The sequence below is a fragment of the Cetorhinus maximus genome, chromosome 16, assembly GCF_964194155.1.
Source record: "Cetorhinus maximus chromosome 16, sCetMax3.hap1.1, whole genome shotgun sequence".
Taxonomy (NCBI): Eukaryota; Metazoa; Chordata; class Chondrichthyes; order Lamniformes; family Cetorhinidae; genus Cetorhinus; species Cetorhinus maximus.
Genome location: NC_135894.1, coordinates 91,134,945 through 91,159,870, shown reverse-complemented (window position 1 = coordinate 91,159,870; position 24,926 = coordinate 91,134,945). Strand labels below are relative to the sequence as shown.

Below are 24,926 nucleotides of genomic sequence, written 5' to 3'. Positions count from 1 at the left end.
ACATGTACAGGCGATCTCCCTGAGGCTGCACTTACCTCAGGAAGATGAGTGCACTCTCGATTTTGGGATTCCCCCCGCCCGCGCAGGGAGCGCACAGCGCTTCTGCGTGGACGTCACACTGGGTGGGCCTTAATTGGCTTGCCCACGTAAAATGGCGCCACGCCTCCGATCCGGGGCGCCAATCGGAAGCGTGCCCATACGCGCCCGCCCATCAACTTCCCCCCCAACCGGGTGGGGTGGGGGGAGGGGTTTGGGGGGTGAAAATTCAGCCCCAGCAGTTTTGTGTGTGCAGGGCAGAGGCAATGTGAGATCAAAAGTAGCTGTGAGCTTCCAATTCTCTCCACAGGAACCGAAGTGAAAGGATCTTATTTTGAATTTGTAAGATGAAAAATGCTTTGCCTGGTGTCTGGTTAAGTCTATGTGTTGCTGATGCCTTAATGGAGATTAGTTTGGGAATTTGTTAAAAGTTATGATAGTAGTAATTTGTGGCCTTGTGATTATACATTTTTTAACCTGTGCAAATTAATAAAATGTTTCCTTTAGTTTAATGTAAAACCTCAAGAACTGATGGTCCGATTCCTGAATTTAGAGTCGCATCTCAAACATAACACTTAAAATTAAGGTTGTGACAGCTGTTTAAAGTTTCCCTCTGGGATTTTTAAATAACTCTGCATTACCAACTGCATAGGTCATAACAGGATGGACGTGGGGAGGCAAAACTGTCGGAGGGGAGCCCCCAACTGACACAGGGGTCTGGAAAGGAGTCACCCCCCCCACCCCCACTTTCACTGACCAGACCACAGGATTCAACATGCCAGGCTACACGTTGGGCACAGGCCTCTCCCACTGCCCATTATGTCGGAGTTGTGACAGGATGGGGCCCTTAAGCTGGCATTAATTGCTCACTTAAGGGTCTCAATGGACCATGAGTGGGTGACCCGCCTGATGCCTTCCCCACTGCCCATAAAGCCGTGGCGGGGTGAGTGAACCAGCAACAGATATGCTGCCGATTGCAAGGCACCCAAATTTATAGGTCTACCCGCCTGTGTTCCCACCTGTGGGTGGTCCATAAAATTCAGCCCTTATAACAGGTAACCAAAGAAGGGGAAAGAGAGATAGAGAAGCGAAAACGTTTAGTGGAGAATTCTAGAGCTTAGGGCCTATGCAATTGGAGGCGTGGCCACAAATGTTGGAATGAATAGAACTGGGCATATGCAAATGGCCAGAATCAGAAGAACACAGAGGTATCATAGTGTTTAGGGCATGACTGCAGTTAAAGGTAGAAAGGGGTGAGACCAGGGAGGGATTTGAAAACAGGTCCCATCTAGAACAGAATTGAGGGGCTGAATGGCCTACTCCTGTTCCTATATCCCGACGTGCAGCTTTCAGCCTAGGGAGCTCTTGCACTACAGGGAGAATAAGCACTTTTAGCCTCATTTCCTCATTTGGGTATCTCAATTAAAACAAAAGTACGTTCAACAGGCTCTGTGAAAACATTCGATAATTACAATTCCTAATCAGTGCAGGGTAAAGGTGTGAAGCCTAGGGGAGTGCAGAGATGCAATTTGACACTGGGGGAGGCTAAATAATCTGCCTCGTTCTTAATTTCCTCTGCTCCTAGATGTAACCTGTTTTCAAATCCATCCATGGGGTCACCTCTGCCAAACTCTAATTTCCTCCAGTCCTACAGAGTTATCCTCTGATTTCTCTGTGTGTCTCCAATTCTGGCCATTTGCACATCCCCAATTTTCATCGCTCATCATTGACAGCCATGCCAACAGTCACCAAATCTCTAAGCTTGGAATTTCCCCACTAAATCTCTTTGCCTCTCTGTCTGTCTCTCTCTCTCTCTCCTTGTAGTAATTATGGATTTGTTTAGTTTAATGTACGTTTAAGAATAATACTTGTTAAGGAAGATCACATGATTTATAGTAACCAATAGGAACAGTTAATAAATTTAACGTTTCCACCCAAGAGGTGTCTGCAGATCAACTCTATCTATAGTACCAACTCGGTCACCACTCACAACAAATAGGCGACGAGGATCCACAGGATCCAACACTCTTCCTTTAAGAAGTTCCTCAAAACCTATCTCCTTGACCAAGCTTTAGTCATTCGTCCTAATGTTTCATATCACTCGGCGTCGAATTTGGTCCGACACTGCACCCACAAAGTGCCTTGGGATAGTTTATGTAGTGCTTTTAACGCAATTTATGTAAGTTATTTGTTTTGTTCTTGTACAGAACCACATCATAGACCTACCATCATTGCCTCCTGAACAGTGAGGTGAGGGAGCAGCATGTCATCCTGCATGATGTAACATGATACTTTCCGGAAGGATCGAAGGTCGCGAGGGTGTCCGTTGATCAGGAGCTCGCCTTTCATTCCAGTTTCTCTGAATTAGCCGCAAAAACAAGGTAGATCAGTGAAAAGAGTAAGCACTGAACAATTCATTTGCAATAAATATCTTTTCTCACAGGGCCTTCAATCTCATCAAAATGAGGAAAGTCAGTTCCAGGAACAATGTTCTTTTACATTTTCATCCGGGGCCAGGGACAGCAGTGACTAAATGCAGAATAAAGCTCCCTCAAACCCCCTCCAATAAGCACCTGAGCTCTTAATATCACCCCAAAAAACAACTCCTCCCCTGTCAAATGCTAGGGTTGTCAAACCTCCAAGATTATCCAGGTTTTTCTGGGAATTAAGGCCAAATCTCCTGGACACGGCTGTGAACAAGGCCAGGAGAAAAATCAAAGGAGCCTTAAAAAGAACATTTGAAGACTTTTGTTTATCAGCCCTAAAAATATAGGAGACGGCAGAAAGGCTGTTCGACTCTCAGCCAAGTACCATCCAATCGGGGCAACAAAGAGTCCATTCGCTTCCAACTGATCACGGCACATGGGGGGATGGGCGTGTTGTGTGCCGAAGCAAATGGTATGAGTGTCAGGGAGGGTGGTTGAAGAAGGAAGGTCACATTATGAAACCTCCTGGAATATATCCAACTAGAGTTGGCAACTCTACCACCTACACCAACCTAACTTGTCTACTTCCTACACCAGCCATCGTTGTACCCTCTCTGAAATTGGTAACCACTCCCAATTCTGTGTCCATGTCCAAGAGGAGTTGGACAAGTGTTGCAAACACCATTTCATGTTACAACCTGCCTAGAGTCAGGAGGCCTTCACCTCAGAGGTGAAAGGCCAGTGGAAGGGTTCAGTGCACCATTCGACAACTCAACATAATGCATCTACTAACCAGTAGCACGGGTCCATCTATAGTCAAATGTAGTTCGTAAGTCACGCCTCCTTAAATGTTTTATTTATCCTCTCATAAATAAAGGGATATTTTGTGTTGGCCCAACTGGAAGGCAAATTGAGCCAGAGTTGTCCACTATAAAAAAAAATTCATGCATGCAAGCTTTCACTTCAGATCCACATACCTTTTTACACTGATAGCATTTTTAATGCACTTTAACACAAGCCATGGCCCGTTCATTAATATAACGGCATCACCAGCACCCTCAACCATCTCCAGGCCTTTGTCCACTTTCTCCCTCTTTTGAAATTTCTGCTTACTTTCCACTGTGCAGCCTATACAGGTGCTGACAGGTCTCGGGGACCCTCAGCCAAGTGCTTATTCCTGATTTGTGAACCCAGAGAGAGAAGGCTGGCAAATTACTCTGGGGCATCACCGTCTATTCAAAAAGCACACACTTTCTGACAGGATAACTGGATAGTCATCAGAATATAGGTTTTAAGTGTGCTGAATAGTTTAAGGGAAATACGGTAGTTGTAGCATTGAGATAGTTGCTGGGCTTCACATCAGTTGGCCTAATTTCTTCTTACCTGTAACCTGCCAGAATATTCATGAGCGTTGACTTCCCAGCTCCCGAGGGACCCAAGATAGCTATGAGCTCTCCGCTGCTAAATTTGCCTGAGATGCCCTTCAGTAAAGTCTTGTAACCTATTGAGGCAAAAATATATGGAACAGGAATGTTAATGTACTTCAATCCTTTAAAAACATTGGTTAATTTGTTTGTTATCAAAGTGGCAGACGTCAGTCCTGGTGAATGGAACACTTTTCTACGACTGATACAGGATTTTGCCCTGTGGGTTGGGACCCCGATGTTAGGGTCAAATGGGGTCACAACCTCACACTCCCAGCTGTGATTTTTCGCTGAATTGACCAATTAGTGGCCAGCAGGCCGGTTCGCTGTCCAGTCAGGGGTCAAGGCTGGAGGGCCAATAGGAGGCCCACCAGCTCAGGAGAAGCAGCAATGCAGGTAAGAGGAAGAAAGAGAGAGAATACCTCCATTCTGAGGCACCCTCTCTCCAACCTTTTAAACTTTTAAATTTAAAAGTGCCCTCAGTAGCCTTGCCAGCGTTGTGGGGGGAGGAAACCCTTCTGCAGAGTAGCCTGTGGCCACAGCTGTGGACAGGTAAGCGGGAAAGCCCTTTAAGTCTGCCTAGAATGCTTCCACCACCACCCCCCCCACCACGGTCTACAACTGGGAGGCCGCTTCCAGGCAGCTGGCCGAGACCTCGATGTCTCAGGGGTCTGCGGGCTGATTGGAAAAATGCAACGGGTCTCGATTAGGCCTTTCAATATCCTTAAATGGCTGCCTGACCTTTGCAGGTGGGTAGCCCTGCAAATTCTAATCCCACCCCCGAGAAACTAATCCGCGTGATGCAGGATTGAGCCAGCCAACTGGTACGTTGGCTGGTGGTGCAAATTCTTTGCACCTGCCCAGCTGCATGCTCACCTTCATATGGGGCTGAAAATCCGGTCCCCAGTACCTGTCTCAAGCGTTTCCAAATCAGGTAGAAAAGAGGTCAACGGCAAAGTACAAATATACAACATTGGCAGGTACGAACAGACCAGGTGGTCTATTGAATCTGCTCCGCACCCATGATGCCTGGCACACCCTGATTGGGCTCTTTCAAGTCCCACTTCCTGCAGCACTGTCTCCTGGGACAGACCAAACAGCAGATAAAATTCCATGACATTTATGGTGGAAAATATCTGGAAAATCTCCAACCCCCCACAAGCTTTCAAAAAGTAAATCTCCCCCTTCCCCTACACCAATGGAGGGCAAGGATATGCTCTGTGTAGCAAAGTCATAAAATTATTCCAATAGTGCCGATGATGGAAACCTGAAATAAAAATACTCAGCAAGTCTGGCAGCATGCGTGGGAAGAGAAACAGAGTTAATGGCCTGGAGTTTCACGGAGCCGGGATGAGCCAGGGGCCCCTTAGAAATGACAGGTTCTTGTTGGGTTCTGATTCCGAATTGATTAGAGAGCTAGAGCTGTCAGTCAAGCAATGTTTCCTCTAGGGCTCAGGTGTTTTAGTGCTCTAATGAATGTCCGGGCTCTCAGGCTCTGGTTCTCTAATCTCTGCTGCCAATTTCAAAATGTTTGTTTACACAAGATTAAGAGGTTTCGAGTGCATGCCATTTCAGCTATTGAAACTTTAAAAGGTCTAGATGTTTGAAATTTTTATTGCCCTGTAGTAAAAAGGAATTTTTTTTTAAGAAAGTGGAAAATTATCAATGACTTTTTAAAAAGCTTTCTTCTTACACAATCTACTGTCCCAGAGCACTGAGGTGAGCCTTTTAAACAGTCCGCCTCCACAATCCGCAGCCCCCAGTGGCTGTCTCCCACCTCTCTCCCAGGTTGGCTGGTCGGAATTCAGCCCACACCCCGGCAATGAGCCTTTGCGGATATTTTCTCCCGAGGTAGGCAGGCTGAGCCCGAGATTTTCTTGACTTCCACAACCCGCCTCGAAGCTGAAAAGCCAGGCCAATGACCTTTCCTCAAAACTAATAGAACTCGCAGATCTTAAACTTATTCCTTTTTAAGCGGATCATCATTTCATAACACAACCAAAAGCCGAAGAAGGAAGACTTGCATGTGCATAGCGCTTTTTACAACTCAGGAGACCCCAAAGTGCTTTACGGTCAATTAAATACTTCTGAATGTCGTCACTTCCTAATGTAGAAAACTCAGCAGCCGTTTCATGCACAGCAAGGTCCCACAAACAGAAATAAAATAAAGACAAAGTAAACCGCTTTAGTGATGTTGGTTGAGGAATAAGTACTGGTCAGGGCACTGGGTAGAGCTTGCTCACCTTTGAAATAGTGCTATGCAATTTTTTTTACATCCATTTGAGGGAGCATACAGGACCTCAGTTTCATGTCTCATGAAAGTAGACAGCTCTGACAGTGCATCACTCCCTCAATACTGCACTGGGTTATTCAATATCAGGGGTAGGGCTTGAGCCCACAATCAAATTCAGAGGCAAGAGTACCAACCACTGAGCCATGGATGGCACCAGGTTAATGTTTACATGAAAGTAGCCGACAGGAAAACGTCGTACGAATGCGTCGTGTGTTTAACCAATAGAATCAGCAGCAATTTGCAGGTTGTACCGCCGACAGCACACGCTCAGAATCCAACCTCCATATTTAAAAAAGGACCCCACTGGGTGCCCTTGCTGCTGCTGAGAAGGGCAAGTTAAAAGAGAAAACTGCGGCAGGTCACTGTGTAAATTTCCAGGCTGATTTTAATCCCGTGCCCGCCTGGTTTCTGCTGGGAATGCTAAGCAGAAATCGCCCTGGAAGTGCGCGCAGCCCATCCAAACAACATGTCTTCCGGCCCACCATCCACCCCGCCCTCCTCAACCCCCTAAACGTCAAGATCGGATGTTTGATGTACAGGATTTATGCGAACAAAGCTGTGTTTGTAGGTGTCAGCCATGGCTGAATTGGTAGTACTCTTGCCTTTAAATCAAGAAAGCTGTAGATTCAAGACCCATATCCAGAAATTTGAGCACATACTCTAGGATGATGCTCCAGTGCAGTGCTGGGGCAGGCTGCAGTGCTGGAGATACTGGGTCGAATCGTCCCAGATTTGCACTAGATGCGGTAGCGGGCAGGTAAAACGATGTTTTACCTGCCGGCCGCGAAAGTGGCTTCTGACGCTGTATCATCCCAAACCTGCCGCGTTAACTGTGCATTCCCGAGAAACACGACGTTCCCATGGTGGGTAGGGTCGCCGCTTCATCACACCAGGCGCCACAGCTGTGTGCACAACTCTCAGTGCTTCCAGGCCAGGTCTGCTGCAAATAAGATATGGCCCCAAAAGGCAAGGTGACTGCAGGCCCCAGGGTTACTGACGCATCCCTCGAGTGCCTTTTGGACATCATGGAGGCCCGCCGTGATGTCCTCTACCCCTGTTCTGGGCAGACAGTTAAATTACCACTCCGGCTTGGTAGGTGGTATCAGTGGTGATCAGTGCCAATGCTGCACAGAAGAGGTTGGCCAAGAGGATGAATGATATCATCCATGCAGCCAGGGTGTGGCAACAATCTCATCACTCTAAACTCACATACTCAAGCTCTTCGCACATTCACTGGCATTTCACTCACTGCCAGCTCAAGGGACATCACCACTCATTCTTTCACCCACACCCTCACATCTCCATCTGGCCTCATCTCTTCTGGAGACTGCCTCCTCAGCCCTCACCATCTTGAGGCCACTTGCACAAATCAACATGTGCCCCCACACACACCCTGGGATACCCCCTTTCCCCAGTACAGCCCTCACCCTGCAGCCTCTTCACTTGCCTGAGGCCACTTCTCCCGCTTCCCCAAGCAAGCCCTAGCCCTGCAGATGTACGAGGTATTTCCGCCTTATGGCTGGCCTGGTGGATAGGGACCTGCGCGTGAGTCCCCCTAAAAGTGATGTGGTGCTGCCTATGAAGCCTGGTGCTGATGACTGTGAGTGCTGCCCGAAGCAAGATAAGCAAACAAACCTTGAAGTCCCGAGTGAAGTGCAGCTTGCCAGGTGCATGTCACCTATGTGCAGTTGTGAAACATGTAGGCACGGTCCAGCAGGTGGGGATGAGTCTGGCAGGCTGGCCTTATAATAACATGCAGATGTATTACAAGGAGGTTCCAGACGTCCGATGGTGGGAAATGCGGCTGGCCATCAACGGGCTGAGCGGACGATCGCAAACTGGCCTCACGGCGCCATGAAACCGATTTTTGGCATTCTCGCCATATTGTCCACTCAGGCCAGCGGGCACGGGCGATTCCGCCCACTGCCTTTCAAAAGAGATCTTAAATCGATGCCCTGTTTGCCCTTTCAGGTGGACATAACAGATCTCATGACACTATCTGAAGAGAGGCAGGGGAGATGTCCCCATTATCCCTCAGCCAACACCTATAAACAGATTATTACATTACGATTTGCGGGATCTTGCTATGTATAAATTGGCTCCCACATTTCCTACGTTACAAGAGTGACTGCGCTTCAAAAGTACTTGATTTGCTGTAAATGCTTTGGGATGTGCTGAGGTCATGCCAGATGCTATATAAATGAAAGCCTTTTATTGTAACCCAAGTCTCAATGGCACGGCGGGTCAGTACTCATCAATAATATCTCCTGACTGCCAGAATACCACAGCGCCTTTGGAATTCTTCACAATGCAGTTTCCACCTGGAGATGCGAGGGGAAAGATAAAGCCAAGGTTCTCCAAGGGCCAAAGTAAATGGAAGACCATTTGGTGCTAGAGGAAGAGTCTGAGGAACATGAAGGAGCTACAGACACAATTTTGGCAATCTCGTGGGAAATGATAAAAGACTGTCTTGTGGGAATGATAATAAACAATGCCATAAACTCCTTCAGCTGCCAGAGATGCACAACTGTTTATATACTGGTATACTAAGCTATAGATTATACTGAAAAAATCCAATTAAGCCATAACATCCTTTAATCTCTGGGTTTCAATCAGGCAGCTACAGGTTTATTACAGTTCATTGACCTGGTTGTTTCCAGCCTGTGTGCTAGCTTGTTCACACTGCGCAGTATAGAGGAATAATCCAGTGACTCACACAATTTACCCAGTGAGTTTTCGCACCATGTCATTCAAGAAAGTCCCAGATTTGAGCCTCAGTTTGTGTAGGTTGGCTGATTGCAGTGAGAGTAAGGGCACAAAAAAACAAGAGCTTCAGCTTGCCTCAGATATGGAAGCGAAAGTAGTCTAGAGTTCTCCCCCTCAGGCTGGAAGGGTAAAGGTGTAGGGGTTCACTGAAGAAATTGGGCTCTGCTGTGATGCCCCCCTTAGGAAAATAGCTGACCAATCACGGTTAGGACTTGCAACTACTTGGGGGAGGACCAGCATCCATGGCATGGTGCACCAGCAAGGAATCAACACCTCTAGGGAATAACTGGTGAAAAAGAATTGCAAAGGGATGAAGAAAATGGACTTTGAACTTCAACTGATATTATTGGGTATTTCTGGAGGAATCCTTGTTCTATTCCATGTCTTAGTTGTTTCTTCATGCTCCAGCACACATCCTGCTTTGACTCCTTCCTGTCACAGTGATGCACGGATTTACTGGGAGCAATGCCACGGGACATCTGTTGATGATTATATATTGTTTCCCGGTGAATGTCTGCACTGCAGTGTGCAGGTCGTTAACGCATCGGTACAGACTCGATGGGCTGAAGGGCCTCTTCTGCACTGTGTGATTCTGTGATTCTTTGAATGAAATACCTTCCATTTCAGGCGCCTTGAGCTGGACTTTCCCTCCTGAACCAGGAAACAGGGATGGGCCTGTCTCCATGTCCCAATCCCGTGCTCAGCCCCAGCCTGACCACCCCCCTCCCCACACCCCTGGGGGAATAGTCACTCAATGTCATTTTCACCTTGGAGGGGCCTTTAATTGGGCTGTAGGCAGGTTTTCCATCCAATTAAGGTAGGTCAGGTGGGCTGTCAAAGATGGAGGGCCAATCAGAGGCCTTTCAGCTTGAGATGGGCAGCAGGCTACAATGGTGGGTAAGAGACAGAGAGGGTGCTTCCAAGTGGCATCACGCTCTCACCATCTTTTATATGTTTTCAATTAAAAAATAGATCCAGAAGCCAGGCCACCACTGTGGTGGGAGGAGTCACTCTACAGAGAGGCCTGTGCCTGCTCTTGTACTCAGGCAGGCAGGGAGGATTTCTAGGCCTGCGTGGAGCTCTGGCCCTGACAGCCTGCTTCAAGTTGCCCAACCTGCAGGCACCTAAACTGGCCCTCGCCTATGCGGGAAACTGGAGGCCAACTGGAAAAATCCAATCAACCCCTTTTAATTGGACTTAATTAGATTCTTAACGAACCTCATCGTCTGCCCGTCCCAGGGGCCGAAAGTCACCATCAAGCACTCACGGGTCAGGCTCAGCAGAGTCTGATTCAAAAGTTAAATTTCCCTCTACTCTGTCACAATAAAATGCACTGAATTCCCAACCTCACATCAGCAAACCTTGCTGCACCAGCGACACCTTTCCAAATCTCACAGCAATTTCTATATAACCTTTATGTGACATTGCCATTTTAATACCTCGTTTGTTGTGCGCTTACATCCACTGGAAAATAGACTGATTCACACTCACTGAAGTCAATTTTAACCCGGGGGCAGGGATTAGAAAGCGTGGTCACCTGGCTTGTGAGGCCGCGAAGATTTTGACCTCAGGCCCCATTTGAACTCCCAACCACCTACCACCAACCAGCAACTGCAAGCACCCGCCCACAACCCCCCGCGTACCCACCCACTTCCTCACCCCTGCCCCAACCCTGACTCCTGTCTGATTCTGTCGGGGAACAGGTTACATGTCAGCATGGGGAAAATGGGAAGTTATGGAGGGTCAGGCTACTGCAGAGAACCCACGGAAACGCTTCACCTGACTAGGTAAGTGAGAACAATCACAGCTGAAGAGGTAGCGAGTGGGTGGGGGTCGGTGAGGGACGGGGAGAAGGTGAGATGTCATGGTCAGACCCACGAGGTTTTTCAAAATATGCAAGTTAACATTGCACCTTCGACCCACAGCTTCAAGATTTTAGATTGGACGCTGGCCTGCCTGCAGATCAAAGCCTCAGCTGACTTCAGTCACTCTATCCTCAAGTGGCTACGCATTAGCTGGCTAAGCGCTAAACTCTGGAATTCCTTCCCTATGCCTCTCTGCGTCTCTACCTCTCTCTCTCCTCCTTTAACACACTCCTTAAAACTTACACCATTGACCAAGATTTTAGCCACCTGCCTAATATGTCTCTATATGGATTGGTGTCAAATGTTGTTTGAGAACGCTCCTATGAAGCACCTGGGGACATTTGATTATGTTAAAGGTGCCATATAAATGCCAGTGACGTTGTTGAGATAAGATCCCGTTGGGGATCTTAGCCCAGTATGTGGTCTCACCACCCCTGCTCCGCACCATCCTCATTGGGCAAGGGGGTTAAAATTCAACCCATTATATATAGAACCCTAATAGGCCAACAGAGAGAAGAGACTTTTAGCCCCATCAGTTAGGATTACAAACTTAGGTCCCAAAGGTTAAGCAGTTGGTAGCATTTAAATTAAATTTTAAAAAAATCTGGAATTAAAAGCTATTCTCAGCAATGGTGACCATGAAACTATCATCAATTGTGGTAAAGGCCATCTGGTTCACCAATGTCCTATAGGGAAGGAAATCCATTGTCCTTACCTGGTCTGGCCTACAGGTGACTCCAGATCCAAAGCAATGTGGTTGACTCATAACTGCCTCTGAAATGACTGAGCAAGCCAAGGGCAATAGGGGTAGGCAATAAAGGCTGGCCTCTCCAGCAATGTCCACCTCCCATGAAAGAATAAATGAACTCCTTTTCTATTAGGTGCAATGAATTCCTGGATCATTCTGAACACGCCTTTGTTTTAGTCAACTCACGCCATTCAGTGTTTAACCCCCAGATACATCACTTTGCTAGTGCAAAAATACCATCATCTGTGTTATGTGAAATGGAGTTTTCACAATTGAATTTGCGACACACATGCACACGCATGGACTTGTCACGAAAGGATAGGAAATCTCAGGTAGATTCAGATTCCAAAGCAGCCTAGGGCAGCCTCCTCCACAAATGCTGTCACGATTTCACCTGCTGGAAATTCAGCCGGGAATGGCCTACGATTTGGAGAACAAAGCACGTTGGTTGTCAGCAAGTATCAGAAATTTATGTGCACTGAATTTCTGAAATTTGCAGATGGCCCACTGAACACGCTTAGGGCAACGCTGGCTTGTATAATCAGCTCTTTGAAAAAAGAGGGGAACTTTCATTTGTATAGCACCTTTCACAACCTCAGGATTCCCAAAGTGCTTTTACAACCAATTAATTACTTTTGTGAAGTGCAGTCACTGTAGAAGAGAGCAGCCAATTTGCACACAGAAAGCTCCCACAAACAGCAATGTGAAAACAACCAGATTATCTGTGTTTTTATTGATGTTGGATGAGAGATAAATATTGTCCAGGACACACCAGATGAACTCCCCTGCTCTTCCTCAAAGTCATACCCTTTGTGCCCAGTGTGAGGACAGACAAAGTCTCAGGTTCATGTCTCATCCAGAAGATGTGTTTCCTATGTTACAATACTGATTACATTTCAAAAAGCATTTAATTGGATGAAAAGCACTTCGCGAGTCCTGAGATTGTGAAAAAGGTGTTAAATAAATGCAAGTGGTGAAGAGAGGGATGCATTTTTATACAGAAGTTCCTTATATTTTTATAAGGACCCTTTTACCTCTACTGCTGCTGAAGGCTGATGTGGGCTTTGTTATGGCTGCCCAAGAACTGGTTTCCCTCCAGTATCTCAACCTTTCCTCAGTCGAGAGCCCTATAGTACCAGCAGGCTATCCACCCTTGTGGGGGCGGGGTGGGGGTGGGGGAGCATCACAACTCAACTTAAGGCCGTTTGCAACCCATGTCCACACATGCATCCGTTCCCAGCAGGGGCTGCTCAGCTGGGATCAGGAGCAGGAATCGTAGATTGATCTGATAAATTCCCCTCCTCGGATAGTTTACCCAATACTGCAACACCTCAGTTCAGAACAACTAACCCAGCACAGACCAAAGATCAAAGCTTGGGACTGCTTGGTTTATCTAGATCAGTTATACATTGGCATTTATCAAGGATGAGCATATCCCTTTCAGGAGGCAGGAGTGAGGTAAACACATGACAGAAGGCTATGGGCCAAGTGCTGGTAGATGGGATTAGGTAGGTAGGTAGGTAAGGTATTTCTCACGTGTCGGTGCAGACTCGATGGGCCAAAGGGCCTCTTCTGCACTCTGTGATTCTGTGACATGTTGCAGGTTTTCCCCTGGGGTGTGCTGGGGTTTTTGGGGCCTGTTATCTGCCTGTTTGTTTATTGTGAACAATCAATGTTTTGTGAACACAGATCAGTGTGAATAACCTTTTCATTTCCTTGTCTCAGCTGCTCTGAGCCAGTCTCAATGCTGCTTTATATGTTAATTCTGCGACCCCACATTAAGCACGCTCGCTCCTGCTTTTAAGCCTATTGTGTGGTGGCCCACGCTTGGTTTGAATAGGTTCTGCTGATTTAATTAATAAGATTTCACACACTGCCTGGACAACTTGGCGGCACTTGACGTGGTTCAGAGCGAGGGTCGAACAGATGGCAATTAAACCTATATTTCTGGCAGTTTAACAGGGCTGGTGCAGATGTTACCCTTCTACTAGGCTATGTTATACTTGAGCGATGAAGGATGAGGTGTGCCCTATTTGCACAGCAGCCCCGTGTACAATAATGAGTTTATTGTGGAGGAAGAGTAATGCGGCAATTGGTGCTTATTGCGCTGAAGTGTAACGTGCCCTGACTCTGCACGCTGTGATGTGCTTTATCCTAAGGCCTTTCCACCTGATAATGGCTGCAAAGCTACAAAGGCCAGAATGGGCCTTGTTTGTATTTAAATGAGGTGGGGAGGGGTCCACCCCACAATGAAGCTGAAGCATCTGAGCAAGGTTCCAGATGCAACACACTTCTTTAAAAGGGGCATCTCAACACGCATTATCAACCTCCCCCACCCATCCAATCTCAAAGGGTGATTTTTGCCTTCTAGCACCAGCTTATCTGTTAAAAGGGTGTGGCAAAAGGTCGCTGATCGAAAACATTAACTCTCTCTCTTCACAGATGCTGCCAGACCCGATGAATGTTTCTAACGTTTTCAGTTCATACTTCACATTTCCAGTGTCCGCAGAATTTTGCCTTTTCTGTTAAAGGAAAAATCGCCCTTGTGGTTGATCCAATCAACAATGGCACTTTACGGACGCCTAACAAACATGTTCCCACACCCACTGTGGCATGAACAGCATTATTGATTTCGAAGAGATTAATGAGTTTTTCTTTAAATATGCAGATCAGGGTCCAATGACATCATTTTCTTCCCCCACTCCCCACCCCGGCTGCAATTTTAGCTGTGGCCTGTTCGAAGGTGTCACTGTGACTCCATCAGCTGAAGTGTGTTAGGCCAAGATGAGCTGAAGTTTGGAAACTATTATCAGCGCCACCACATACCCAAAGCCCCGACCCACCTTTGCATCATGTATTGATGCATCCAGAGAAATCCCTCTCCTCCATGCCACTTACCTTCTCACTGGCCAGTTATTATCTGCTGCCACTACGCATTCAACTGCGGCCTGAATCTCTACTCCTACCCACTAGCCAACTGCCTCTTGAGGCCTAGAAGTTAAATAAAGCCACCCAGGCCTCACCTGCTGAGGTCAGAGAGTTTGGCACCACCCCAACCCCCTTAACACCTCCGCCACCCCATCTGAATCCCACTCTCAGCTAATGGCCAGGACCTTACTGCCCTTCCTGCCCGGTGGGATATTACGGTCCTGCCGAACTGAATAGAGATTTAAGTGGCTCGCCTCATCCACCGGTGGGGAGACACGCCACAGAGGGGGCCGTAAAATCCTGGCCAACGTTTCCATGATTGAGAATCTAAAACAAGGGCACATAGATACAAGATTAAACATAAGCGATTTAGGAAATGGGTTGTGAGGCTGTGGAGTGCAATGTCAGAGGTGGTGATTGAAGCAGAGAGCAGGACTGCATTTAAAACCAGATTACGTAAGTGGCTGAAGGAAAGGATAATAGAAGGATATGGGAATAGGAAGGACACATAGGATTAGGACCACTCGCATGGAGGATAAACACCAGCATATACCGGTTGGGCCAAACTGCCTTTTCCATCTTGTAATTTCATGGCTGTTGAATTAACCACTTTTGAACAGACCAATTAATTTGGGATGATTCATAATCACTTCATCCTTTATGCTGTCAGGTTCAAATCTTCCACAATACAATACCCTATTTAAAAACACCAGCGTACATAGAACAGGCACACTGGCTGATATCAAGAGTGGGACTGTGGTTCTAACGAGAGGCTTGAGACTATTTCCTTTGGAGCACAGTAAGCTGAGAGGATTTAATAAAGGTTTTTAAAATCATGAGAGGCTTTGATGGAGTAAATAGGGAAACATAATTTCTTCCTGTTCGGGCAGGCAAATACAGAGCAGGATCTCACTGACTGACAGAACAGGCTTGAGAGGCTGAATGGCTAACTCCTGTTCTTAGGCTCAGTGAAATGGTCACACAGACGGCTTGCTTGCCTGTCAGCTGCCATGTCACCCATTAGCAGATGCAGCTGAGGGTCATTTATTACAAACTGCGGCAATAATGTTCCCGAGGGCAAGACAAAAGCGTTGAACGGTAATGAGTGGGCTGAAGTCTCAGGAGCCCGACTCAGAGATAAAGTGAGGGCAGATGGTTGGCAGGACTGTGCGCAGACACCCATCACACACTGAGGGACGCCATCCCATTTTACAAATCCCTCTCATTTGCACCGCTGTGATTTTAATGATTACACTTAGCGCAGTTAAAATTAAGGCTTTTTTTTATTACATAGGAGTGCATGCCAGCGGAATGTGGGTCTTGCTCCACTCTCCATTGTGCAATGTGTTGATTGGGGAACCAACAGCTTTGTAGACCCACAGTAGACTAATTGTAGGAGGGTGCCCCAGGCATTCTAACTGGAACTCCTGACACCGGATTTTCATGCCAATATTGGGGGCCGGGAATAGAGGTAGGTAGGTGAGGAATTTTCTGAAACCTGCTGGTACCCCTGTTCCCCGCCACAGTCCCAACTCCTGGCCATTTTCCCCAGAGGCTGTGTCAGGTATGGAACAGCTACCCATCCCCAAGCGGCAGGTAGCCGGTTAACTCGATTAAGGGCCCTGTTTGGGGTATTGATGAGAGGCTGAAAAGTTTCAGTTAGCCTGCAGGCCCCCCGCCATGGCATAGTGAGCTTGGCAGATGCCTGGAGGTGGCATCAAGGTGGCAGGCCAGGCTGGGGTGGGGTGGGGCGAGGCAGTGCTCCAGGATCACTCTGAGGCTACCCCCGGAGCCATGATACCTACCTGGCCATAGCTGCACTTCACCTCCAAAGCGGTGGTCCAGCAGCTCTGACCATTTCCTTTCTTCAGTTATGCAAAAAGTGCTGAGAGCGAGCCTCGGAGCGGAGACGCCCTCTCGCTCTCCCTTACTAGAACTGCAGGTTGCAGCTACAAGGTTGCTGGAGGGCCTCCTATTATCACTCAGCTTCGAGAGCCCAATCTCCAACCTTAATTGGACAGTGAGTTCTAATTAACTCTAATTGATCGATCCTTCCAAAATTGTGTCGCTGACTGTTGCCGACGTACTGCAGGGTCAGGACCCATATCTGATCCTGACACCAGGGCCTCAATCCCAGAAAGAAAATCCTGCTCAGCTGGATTGGTGAGGTTGGTATTGGTCGGAGGGGGAAGCGAGGGGGAGGCTTGTGTGCAGAGGGACAGGGAGAGGTATAACCCTCACAGGAACAGCAATGCAGGCACATGGCCCATGATTCCCCGCAATGCGCTCCCAGGTGAGAGTGGAACCACCCCCTCTGGTCATTGTGGGATAGTGCCCAGCCTAATTGGCTCCTGGCTGGAAAGTTAAGGAGAGGAACACGGCATTCACTGTACTGAGACAGGAACATTGAAAAAGTGTACATAAATCTACCCCATTCACTATCGCTTATCTCGCCTATATCTGTTTCTTACCCCGCTTTGTTAATTTATGCCTCACTTCTCACTTAGGGACTGAATTAACTTTACCGTCTGCAATTTTGTTCAAGGGGAAGAACTCTAAATACACTCTAAATATACATTTTTCACATATTCTCAGGGTTTGCTGTGTATTCCTCATTTTTGTGGTTTTATTTCAGACTTCCAGTATTGTTACCCACAGTGTAAAAGAACTTTAATTTGATAGTAGCGTTAGCAAAATTAGAGCTTAGATTTTTTTTAAATGAAAGAAACTGAGAGCTTGTCTGCTGTCTTTTAAAGTCTATAATTTACAGGTTACAGACAAAGGGGTGTTCTTTCCTCTCTGTCTAAAGTTAAAGGAAGATTGTTTCTTTAATCTGTTATTATTACTGGGCAGCTGAGTAGTGTTTTCTTTTTTCATTCCCTACCCATGGAGGAAAACATACCTGAGCTTCAAAACCAGGAATCCTCCAAAATCAGACAGTTACAAAGCACATTATTTTGTGACATCTCCCATATAACCTGTGAATTTCTACATCTACTGTGTCTAGCAGCATTTATGCCTGGAGACAGAGACTTTAAAAAGAATTCTCAAAGATATAGAAACAGGAGTAGGCATTTCAGCCCCTAAAGCCTGCTCATCATTTTTTTTTTTATTCATTCATGGGATGTGGATGTCGCTGGCTAGGCCAGCATTTATTGCCCATCCCCTAAATGCCCTTGAGAAGTTGGTGGTGAGCTGCCTTCTTCAACCGCTGCAGTCCATGTGGTGTATGTACACCCACAGTGCTGTTAGGAAGGGAGTTCCAGGATTTTGACCCACCGACAGTGAAGGAACGGTGATATATTTCCAAGTCAGGATGGTGAGTGGCTTGGAGGAGAACTTGCATGTGGTGGTGTTCCCTCGCATCTGCTGCCCTTGTCCTTCTAGATGGTAGTGGTCGTGGGTTTGGAAGGTGCTTTCTAAGGAGCCTTGGTGAATTCCTGCTGTGCATCTTGTAGATGGTACACACTGCTGTCACTGTGTGTTAGTGGCAAAGGGAGTGAATGTTTGTGGAAGGGGTGCCAATCAAGCAGGCTGCTTTGCCCTGGGTGGTGTCAAACTTCTTGAGTGTTGTGGGAGCTGCACTCATCCAAGCAAGTGGAGAGCATTCCATCACACTCCTGACTTGTGCCTTGTAGATGGTGGACAGGCTTTGCGGAGTCTAGAGGTGAGTTATTCACCACAAGATCCTTAGCCTCTGACCTGCTCTTGTAACCACAGTATTTATATGGCTAGTCCAGTTCAGTTTCTGGTCAATGGTAACCCCCAGGATGTTGATAGTGGGAGATTCAGTGATGGTAATGCCATTGAATGTCAAGAGGCGATGGTTAGATTCTCTCTTGTTGGAGATGGTCATTGCCTGACACTTGTGGCACAAATGTTATTTGCCACATGTCAGCCCAAGCCTGGATATTGTCCAGGTCTTGCTGCATTTAGACACGGACTGCTTCATCATTCAGTTCGGTCATAACTGACCTATATCTCATTGCCATTGACCTGTCTTTGTTCCTAATCTCTTGAATTTAAAAATTCTCATCCTGTTTTCAGTCCCTCCATGACCTTTCTCCCCCATATTTCTGTCATCTTTTTCAGCCTTATAAACCTTTGACATCTCCACATTCCTCCAATTCTGACCTCTTGCACACACCCGAATTTAATCACTCCACCATTGGAGGCTGTACCTTCAGCTGCCTAGGCCATATGCTCTGGAATTCCCTTCCTAAACCTCTCCATCTCTTTACCTCTCTTTCCTCCTTGAAGATTCTTCTTAAACCTACCTCTTCAGCCAAGTTTGTGGCCATCTACCTGACTATCATCTCATCTGGCTCAGTGTCAAATTTTATTTGATAACCTTCCTTTGAAGTGCCTTGGAATAATGAAGTACATTAAAGGTGCTATATAAATGCAAGGTATTGTTGTTCATGTCCTTACACAACAAAAAAATCTGCCCAACCCAGTCTTGGCAATTGACAACTCATCACCCACAGACTACTTAGGTACAAAATAATAAGAGTTTCCTGATTTAATTTTAGGATTATACCCCCTTGTTCTGGACCCTGTTGGTCTATATACAACAAAAACAGAAAATACTGGAAAAACTCATCAGGTCTAACAGCATCTGTGGAGAGAAAAACAGAGTTAACATTTCAAGTCTGTATGACTCTTCTTCAGAGCTGGTCTATATACATATGTGGAAATGGTAAGGGAAGAAATGTTGGACTAGACGATGATGCTTTTGCAGTTCGATAGCCTGATAACAGTCACTGTCTGGCTCACACGTGAAGAATGGTCTTTTGGATGAGATGCGTGCGTGTGATTTTTCTTTTCCTTCCGTTCTTTGCCCTAAGGCAGGTCTGACCCACAGTACCATGAATCAAATTGGCCCCAGCTGGAACAGGGATCGAACCCCATACTGTTGCTGTTGGCACCAATCTGATCACACCAGCCATCCAGCCAACTGAGCCAACCGCCCCACCCCCACCACCACCCCAAGCAAAAAATCCTTCAAACCAGATGCTGCCCTACTTACCTTCTTTTAAAATTATCTAAAAGGGATGATCATATTTGCTTCCTTTGTAACAATAATAACAACATTGGCATCCTGGAACTTACCAGTGACCAGAAACTGAACTGAACAAGCCATATAAATACTGTGGCTACAAGAGCAGGTCAGAGTCTAGGAATCCTGCAGCGAGTGACTCACCTCCTGACTCCCCAAAGCCTGTCTACCATCTACATGGCACAAGTCAGGAGTGTGATGGAATAAGCTCCACTTGCCTGGATGAGTGCAGCTCCAACCACACTCAAGAAGCTTCACACCGTCCAGGACAAAACAGCCTGCTTGATTGGCACCCCTCCCACAAACATTCACTCCCTCCACCACTGACAAACAGTGGAAGCAGTGTGTACCATCTACAAGATTCACTGCAGAATCTCACAAAGGCTTCTTTGGCAGCACCTTCCAAACCCACGACCCCTACCACCTAAAAGGATAAGGGCAGCAGATACATGGGAACACCACCACCTGCAAGTTCCCCTCCAAGTCACTCACCATTCTAACTTGGAAATATATTGCCGTTCCTTCACTGTCGCTGGGTCAAAATCCTGGAACTCCCTCCCTAACAGCACTGTGGGTGTACATACACCACATGGACTGCAGTGCTTTAAGAAGGCAGCTCACCACCAACTTCTCAAGGGCAATTAGGGATGGGTAATAAATGCTGGCCTAGACAGCAAAGTCCACATGAATGAATTTTAAAAAAAAGAAAGTTGAATGAAAATTCAATGCCAGATTTTTTTTACACCCAAAATGAATTAGTTATCCAGCAATTCCAAGATATGCTCCATAAGGGAAGTAGGAATTTAGTGCTAAAATAAATCATCCAAATTGTGGAAGTCAGTGTTAAGGTAAGAGAGTGCAACATCCTTCTTCATGAGAGACTTTATTCAGATAGCCATTCGACATGCTAAAAATAATGGGGTCAAGTGCAGAGCTGAGCACAATAGTGAGCTTAAATGAACTCGTGATGTGCCTGACCTCTGCCACTGTAATGGAAATGGAGTTGTGCTACCATTGACAGGTGCAGTCACTGAGTCCCGTTGATCGTTAAAGTCGCATGTTTCTCCCATTCTCTCTCTCTCTCTCTCTTTCTTTCTATACAGCAATATGTTTCCCTTTCCCTCGCCGATGATGACGCCATGCATCTTTTGCTGTAATGTGTAATTTTATTTTAAAAACAGCAGTTCATGGCACCGCGCACACATTTAAAAAAAATCTCAACCCTCTCGATATACATCCTCACTTCCCTTTCTCCCCGGCAACAGCGCAGCAGGAGCCAATCAGCTCCTGACTGCTTGCCAAATTTCATCTGGAGGTTACTATCAGGCAATGGCCAACAGTAACCGGCAATGAAAGCTTGTTATGTTACATTATGGTGCATTGCACCTGGTTACAGCACGAGTTCTCCCCATATTTCAGGACATTTTTCCAAGTGTTTTTTTTTTAAATTGAGATTACAATTAGCTGTAAAACTAAAAGCTTACAGAGGCCAAATATAATTGTTTCACCGATACAGAGAGAAATCTTGGTGGACATGTACACAAATCCTTAGACGTATAGATTATTAGTGCTGATAAACAGAGTAATAGAACATAAAGGTAGAGGTCATACTAAATCATTATAAATTTCATGTTAGGCTTCAGTTGTGGTATTGTGAACAATTCTGGGCATCACACTCCAAGAAAGATGTAAAGGCCTTAGGAAGGGGAGGTTTACCAGGTGGTTACCAGACCTAAGGGACTTCAGTTACGAAGAGTGGTTGGAAAAAATAGGGCTGTGCTCCTGGGAACAGGAAGTTATGAGATGACCCAATAGAGATTTTCAAGATGAAGAGAGGTTTCAATCGAGAAAAATGATTCCCTCCGGTGAGTGGGTCAACAGCCAGAAGTCATAGATTCAAAATCACTGGCCAAAGGTGTAGCGGGAAGATGAGGAGAAATGTTTTGACTGAGAATTGTCAGAATCTGGAAAGCTCTGCCTGAAAAAGGGTTAGAAACTGATTCCATCAATAATTTTAAAAGGGAGTTGGAGAGGTAATTGAGAATGTCAAACGTGCAGGGTTATGGACCAAAAACTGTGATGTGGGTACAAGCATGACTACTCCTCCAAGGAGCCAGTGCAGGCATAATGGGCCAAATGGCCTCCTCCTGTGCTGTACACGTCTATGATTTTATAAGCAAGTGCCCACGGTCAAATCAAGAAATTCTCAATATGCCAGCTAATTTTCACCAAGCTCACTGGGTGGGAAACCCAAAGGATTAGGTGGTACACCAGTTTTATACCCCACCTAATGTCCCTTTCCACTGATTTCACTAGACAGTAAATTCGGGTGGGAGCGAAAACTGCGCCGCTCCCAATCCCAGCAGCCTCCCTACCCAGAGCAGTAATCGGGATTTCAGGCATTGTAGGATTGGCAGCCTCCATTGGATTTTCTGCATATTAGAATGAAAGAAAAATATGCAAGGTGGCCCTATCCAAATCCCTGATCAATGCATGGCATAGTTCCTTACAGACTCACCTTAGAAATATGGCTGTCAACTCCAACCTTAGAAACAGGAGCACTTAAGGAGTCTGGGGAGAGGCTGAGGAATGTGACTTTCTGATTTGACTTATGACCTGCCTCAGCCCCCAACATTACAATGGTGATTGCACATCAAAAAATTTTCCAATTTCTGAAGGATTTTTGGAGGTCTAAGGTTCTGACCGACACTATATCAATGCATGTGCTTTCATTCCTCACTGCTTAACTCGTTTGCATTCGTGCCCCCAGGTCAGAAGGCTCATGGCTCTGTGACACGGAGGGAGGTGGGGGTCGGGGATCGATTTTCACTCTGGAAGGTCAGTGCTAACAGGAAGTTAAGGGCCTAAGATTGAGGTCAGCAGCCTTGCCATCTGAGTAGGCTGGACCAATCAGCCCACTGTAACTTTCGCTGGGGGCCTCCTCCTGGTCAGTTAAATCACCTGCCTGAAGCAAATGATCAACTTATTGCCCATACAAATCCTAAAGATGTGGTTAGGATCTTAATTGTAATTTTAAGGAACACATGAATGGAACACTCACACCATTCTGCTCAGGAAATGGCCACGAAAGAAAGGGGATTTGTTGTAAGCCAGTAGGAGCAGGAGTACCTACCTGACACTGCAAAATAGTGGGGCCCTTCACTTGTCATGTCTCCCCACACCGAGCACCTCGCTGTGGGGCCTCCCCCTCGCCTAACTCCCACCCCACACCCCAAGCACTTCTTTGTGGGATCTTTTTCTCACCCAGTCCCCGCCCCCTCCCAGCAGCTCCCTAGCTCTCCTGACATCTCAGCCAGCCAACGATCCTCAAGGTAAAGAGATGTGAGGGACAACTCGCACTCGTAGTCTAGAGTGACACTCCTGAGCTCTACTGAGGAGATGCATATTTTTCATTGAAACTTTTGAGGTGGGCTTAAAACAAATAATCCCTTGTTACTCGTTGAAAGGGAGCTGCGAGCTTGCTTGGCCAGCATTATTTCTTTCAACCAAAACCATAATAAGTGGTTAGTCATCATTCCCAGTTGCTGTTGTGGCACATTGCTGTTTGGCTACATAACAGCAGTCACTGCACCTCAGGACTAATGAACTGATTGTGAAGTGTTTTTGGGAGGTCCCGTGGGTGTGATAGGGTAATTGCTGGTGCTATCAAAGCTAGTCATAACATTGGGAAACAGTGTGGGGGTTTCAGTCAGGAATGTAATACATACATAAATAACATGCAAATATTTCCGTACTACATACAGGTACATCGATGTTGCACTATAACATTAATGCAGACTCATTATTATTCAATGTCACCAACAATGTTTGATTTCCATTTGCCCAATGTGGAACTTGCACTAAATGTTTCCAGACAATGTTCTTTCTTACCCTTCTTCCTCCACCATGGGCCCTCGGAGACAGAGTATGAGAGGTCCTTGAACTCAATAGTGACTGAAAGCCGCCGTGGCAAGTGGGAGAAGCGGTGGGCCTCTGTCACCCCATTCTCCACTTTCTTTAAGTGCACCTGAAACATGGGGGCGTGTTGGGCAGCCATCCCATTCGAGACCACTTCGTCCACCGACACACAGACTGACTTGGGGTCCGCCATGGGTTCTGATCAGATAACGTTCTGGAACAACAGCAAGAAGACACTTGATCAGATTCAATATTTCATAAAGGTCGAGGGATTTTTAAAAAAATTTTCCGTGTACTATATTTTTCTTTATTGACAGGATGTGCGCGCCACTGGCAAGGCCAGAATTCAATGCCTGTACCTAATTGCACTTAAGCAGGTGTTGGCGACAACGGAGTGTCTTGCTAGGCCAGTTCAAAGGGCAATGGAGAGTCAACCACATTAATGTGGGTCTGGAGTCACATACAGGTCAAACCAGGTAAGAGCAGAAGGTTTCTGTCATGGAAGGACATGACTGAGTTAGATGGGGTTTTCACATCAATCCGGTATTTTCATGGGCACCGTTACTCAGACCAGCATTTTATTCTAGGGGAAAAATTTTCCCCCTGTCTGGGTGGGCGGGGGGGATGTACAGGACTGGGTGTGGGCAGGAAACGATATCAAAATTTCCCTGACGTGTCCCCTCATGTCACATGAGTTGGGACATGTCCATCGCTTTTACTGAAACCTCTATTAAATATTTAAAAACCCTCATGAAACCTCATCCCTCCCATGGATGAGGTTTCATGCTTTTTCTTAAGCCCGCCAGGGCTCCCGGCCTGCCCGCCAACCCTAAGGTTGGACAGGCAGGTCCATTCATGATGTTAAGTGCTTTTTCAATGGCCTCAATAGGCCGTTGACAGGTCGGCGGGCACACAGCTGATTCTGCTTCGCCCCCGCCAACCTGAAAATGGAAATGACGCGGGGTGACGTCGGGAGTTCCAACTGACGTCATCCCGTATCACTTTACACGCCGGCGAGCAGGCCCTGCCCCCGCTCACCGACCGGAAAATCCTCCCCTACATTTATTTAGTTAACCGAATTTAAATTCCCCAGCTGCCAGAATGGGATTGGAACTCACATCTCTTGGATTTTTAGTCCAGGGCTCTAGATTACTAATCCAGTAACCAATCAGTCATCCCTTCCCATTCATGGGTGGTAGGCCTTTGAATTGCCCACACTCATGAACCTGGCACAGAGATGCACTCAAGAGCAATTTGACCAGTGACTCAACTGCCCCTCCTTCCCTCAAGAAATATTCCAGCTCTTCCCACAGATACGCCAGCTGACACTAGATCTCATTCTGTGGGGTAGACGTGAGTGGGGGTGGGTAGATGCCTCCCAATCTATGTTGGCAGCACATCACTGCACAGGCATGCTTGCATCACCAAACCACCTAAGGCAATGCCCTTTTTGTATCAACCCA

The 24,926-nt window shown here is 46.7% G+C and overlaps 1 protein-coding gene across 1 annotated transcript in view; it reads right to left on the bottom strand.

Moving 5' to 3' along the window:
• abcg1 (ATP-binding cassette, sub-family G (WHITE), member 1) overlaps positions 1–24,926 on the bottom strand; it is a 64,461-nt gene that overhangs the window by 37,874 nt on the left and 1,661 nt on the right. Inside the window, exons 2-4 of the mRNA XM_078560562.1 lie at positions 23,437–23,677; positions 3,846–3,963; positions 2,263–2,395 (exon numbers count right to left, since the gene is read on the bottom strand). Coding sequence (XP_078416688.1) covers positions 2,263–2,395; positions 3,846–3,963; positions 23,437–23,656 — 471 coding nt within the window. The 5' untranslated portion in view covers positions 23,657–23,677. The remainder of the gene's footprint in view (positions 1–2,262; positions 2,396–3,845; positions 3,964–23,436; positions 23,678–24,926) is intronic.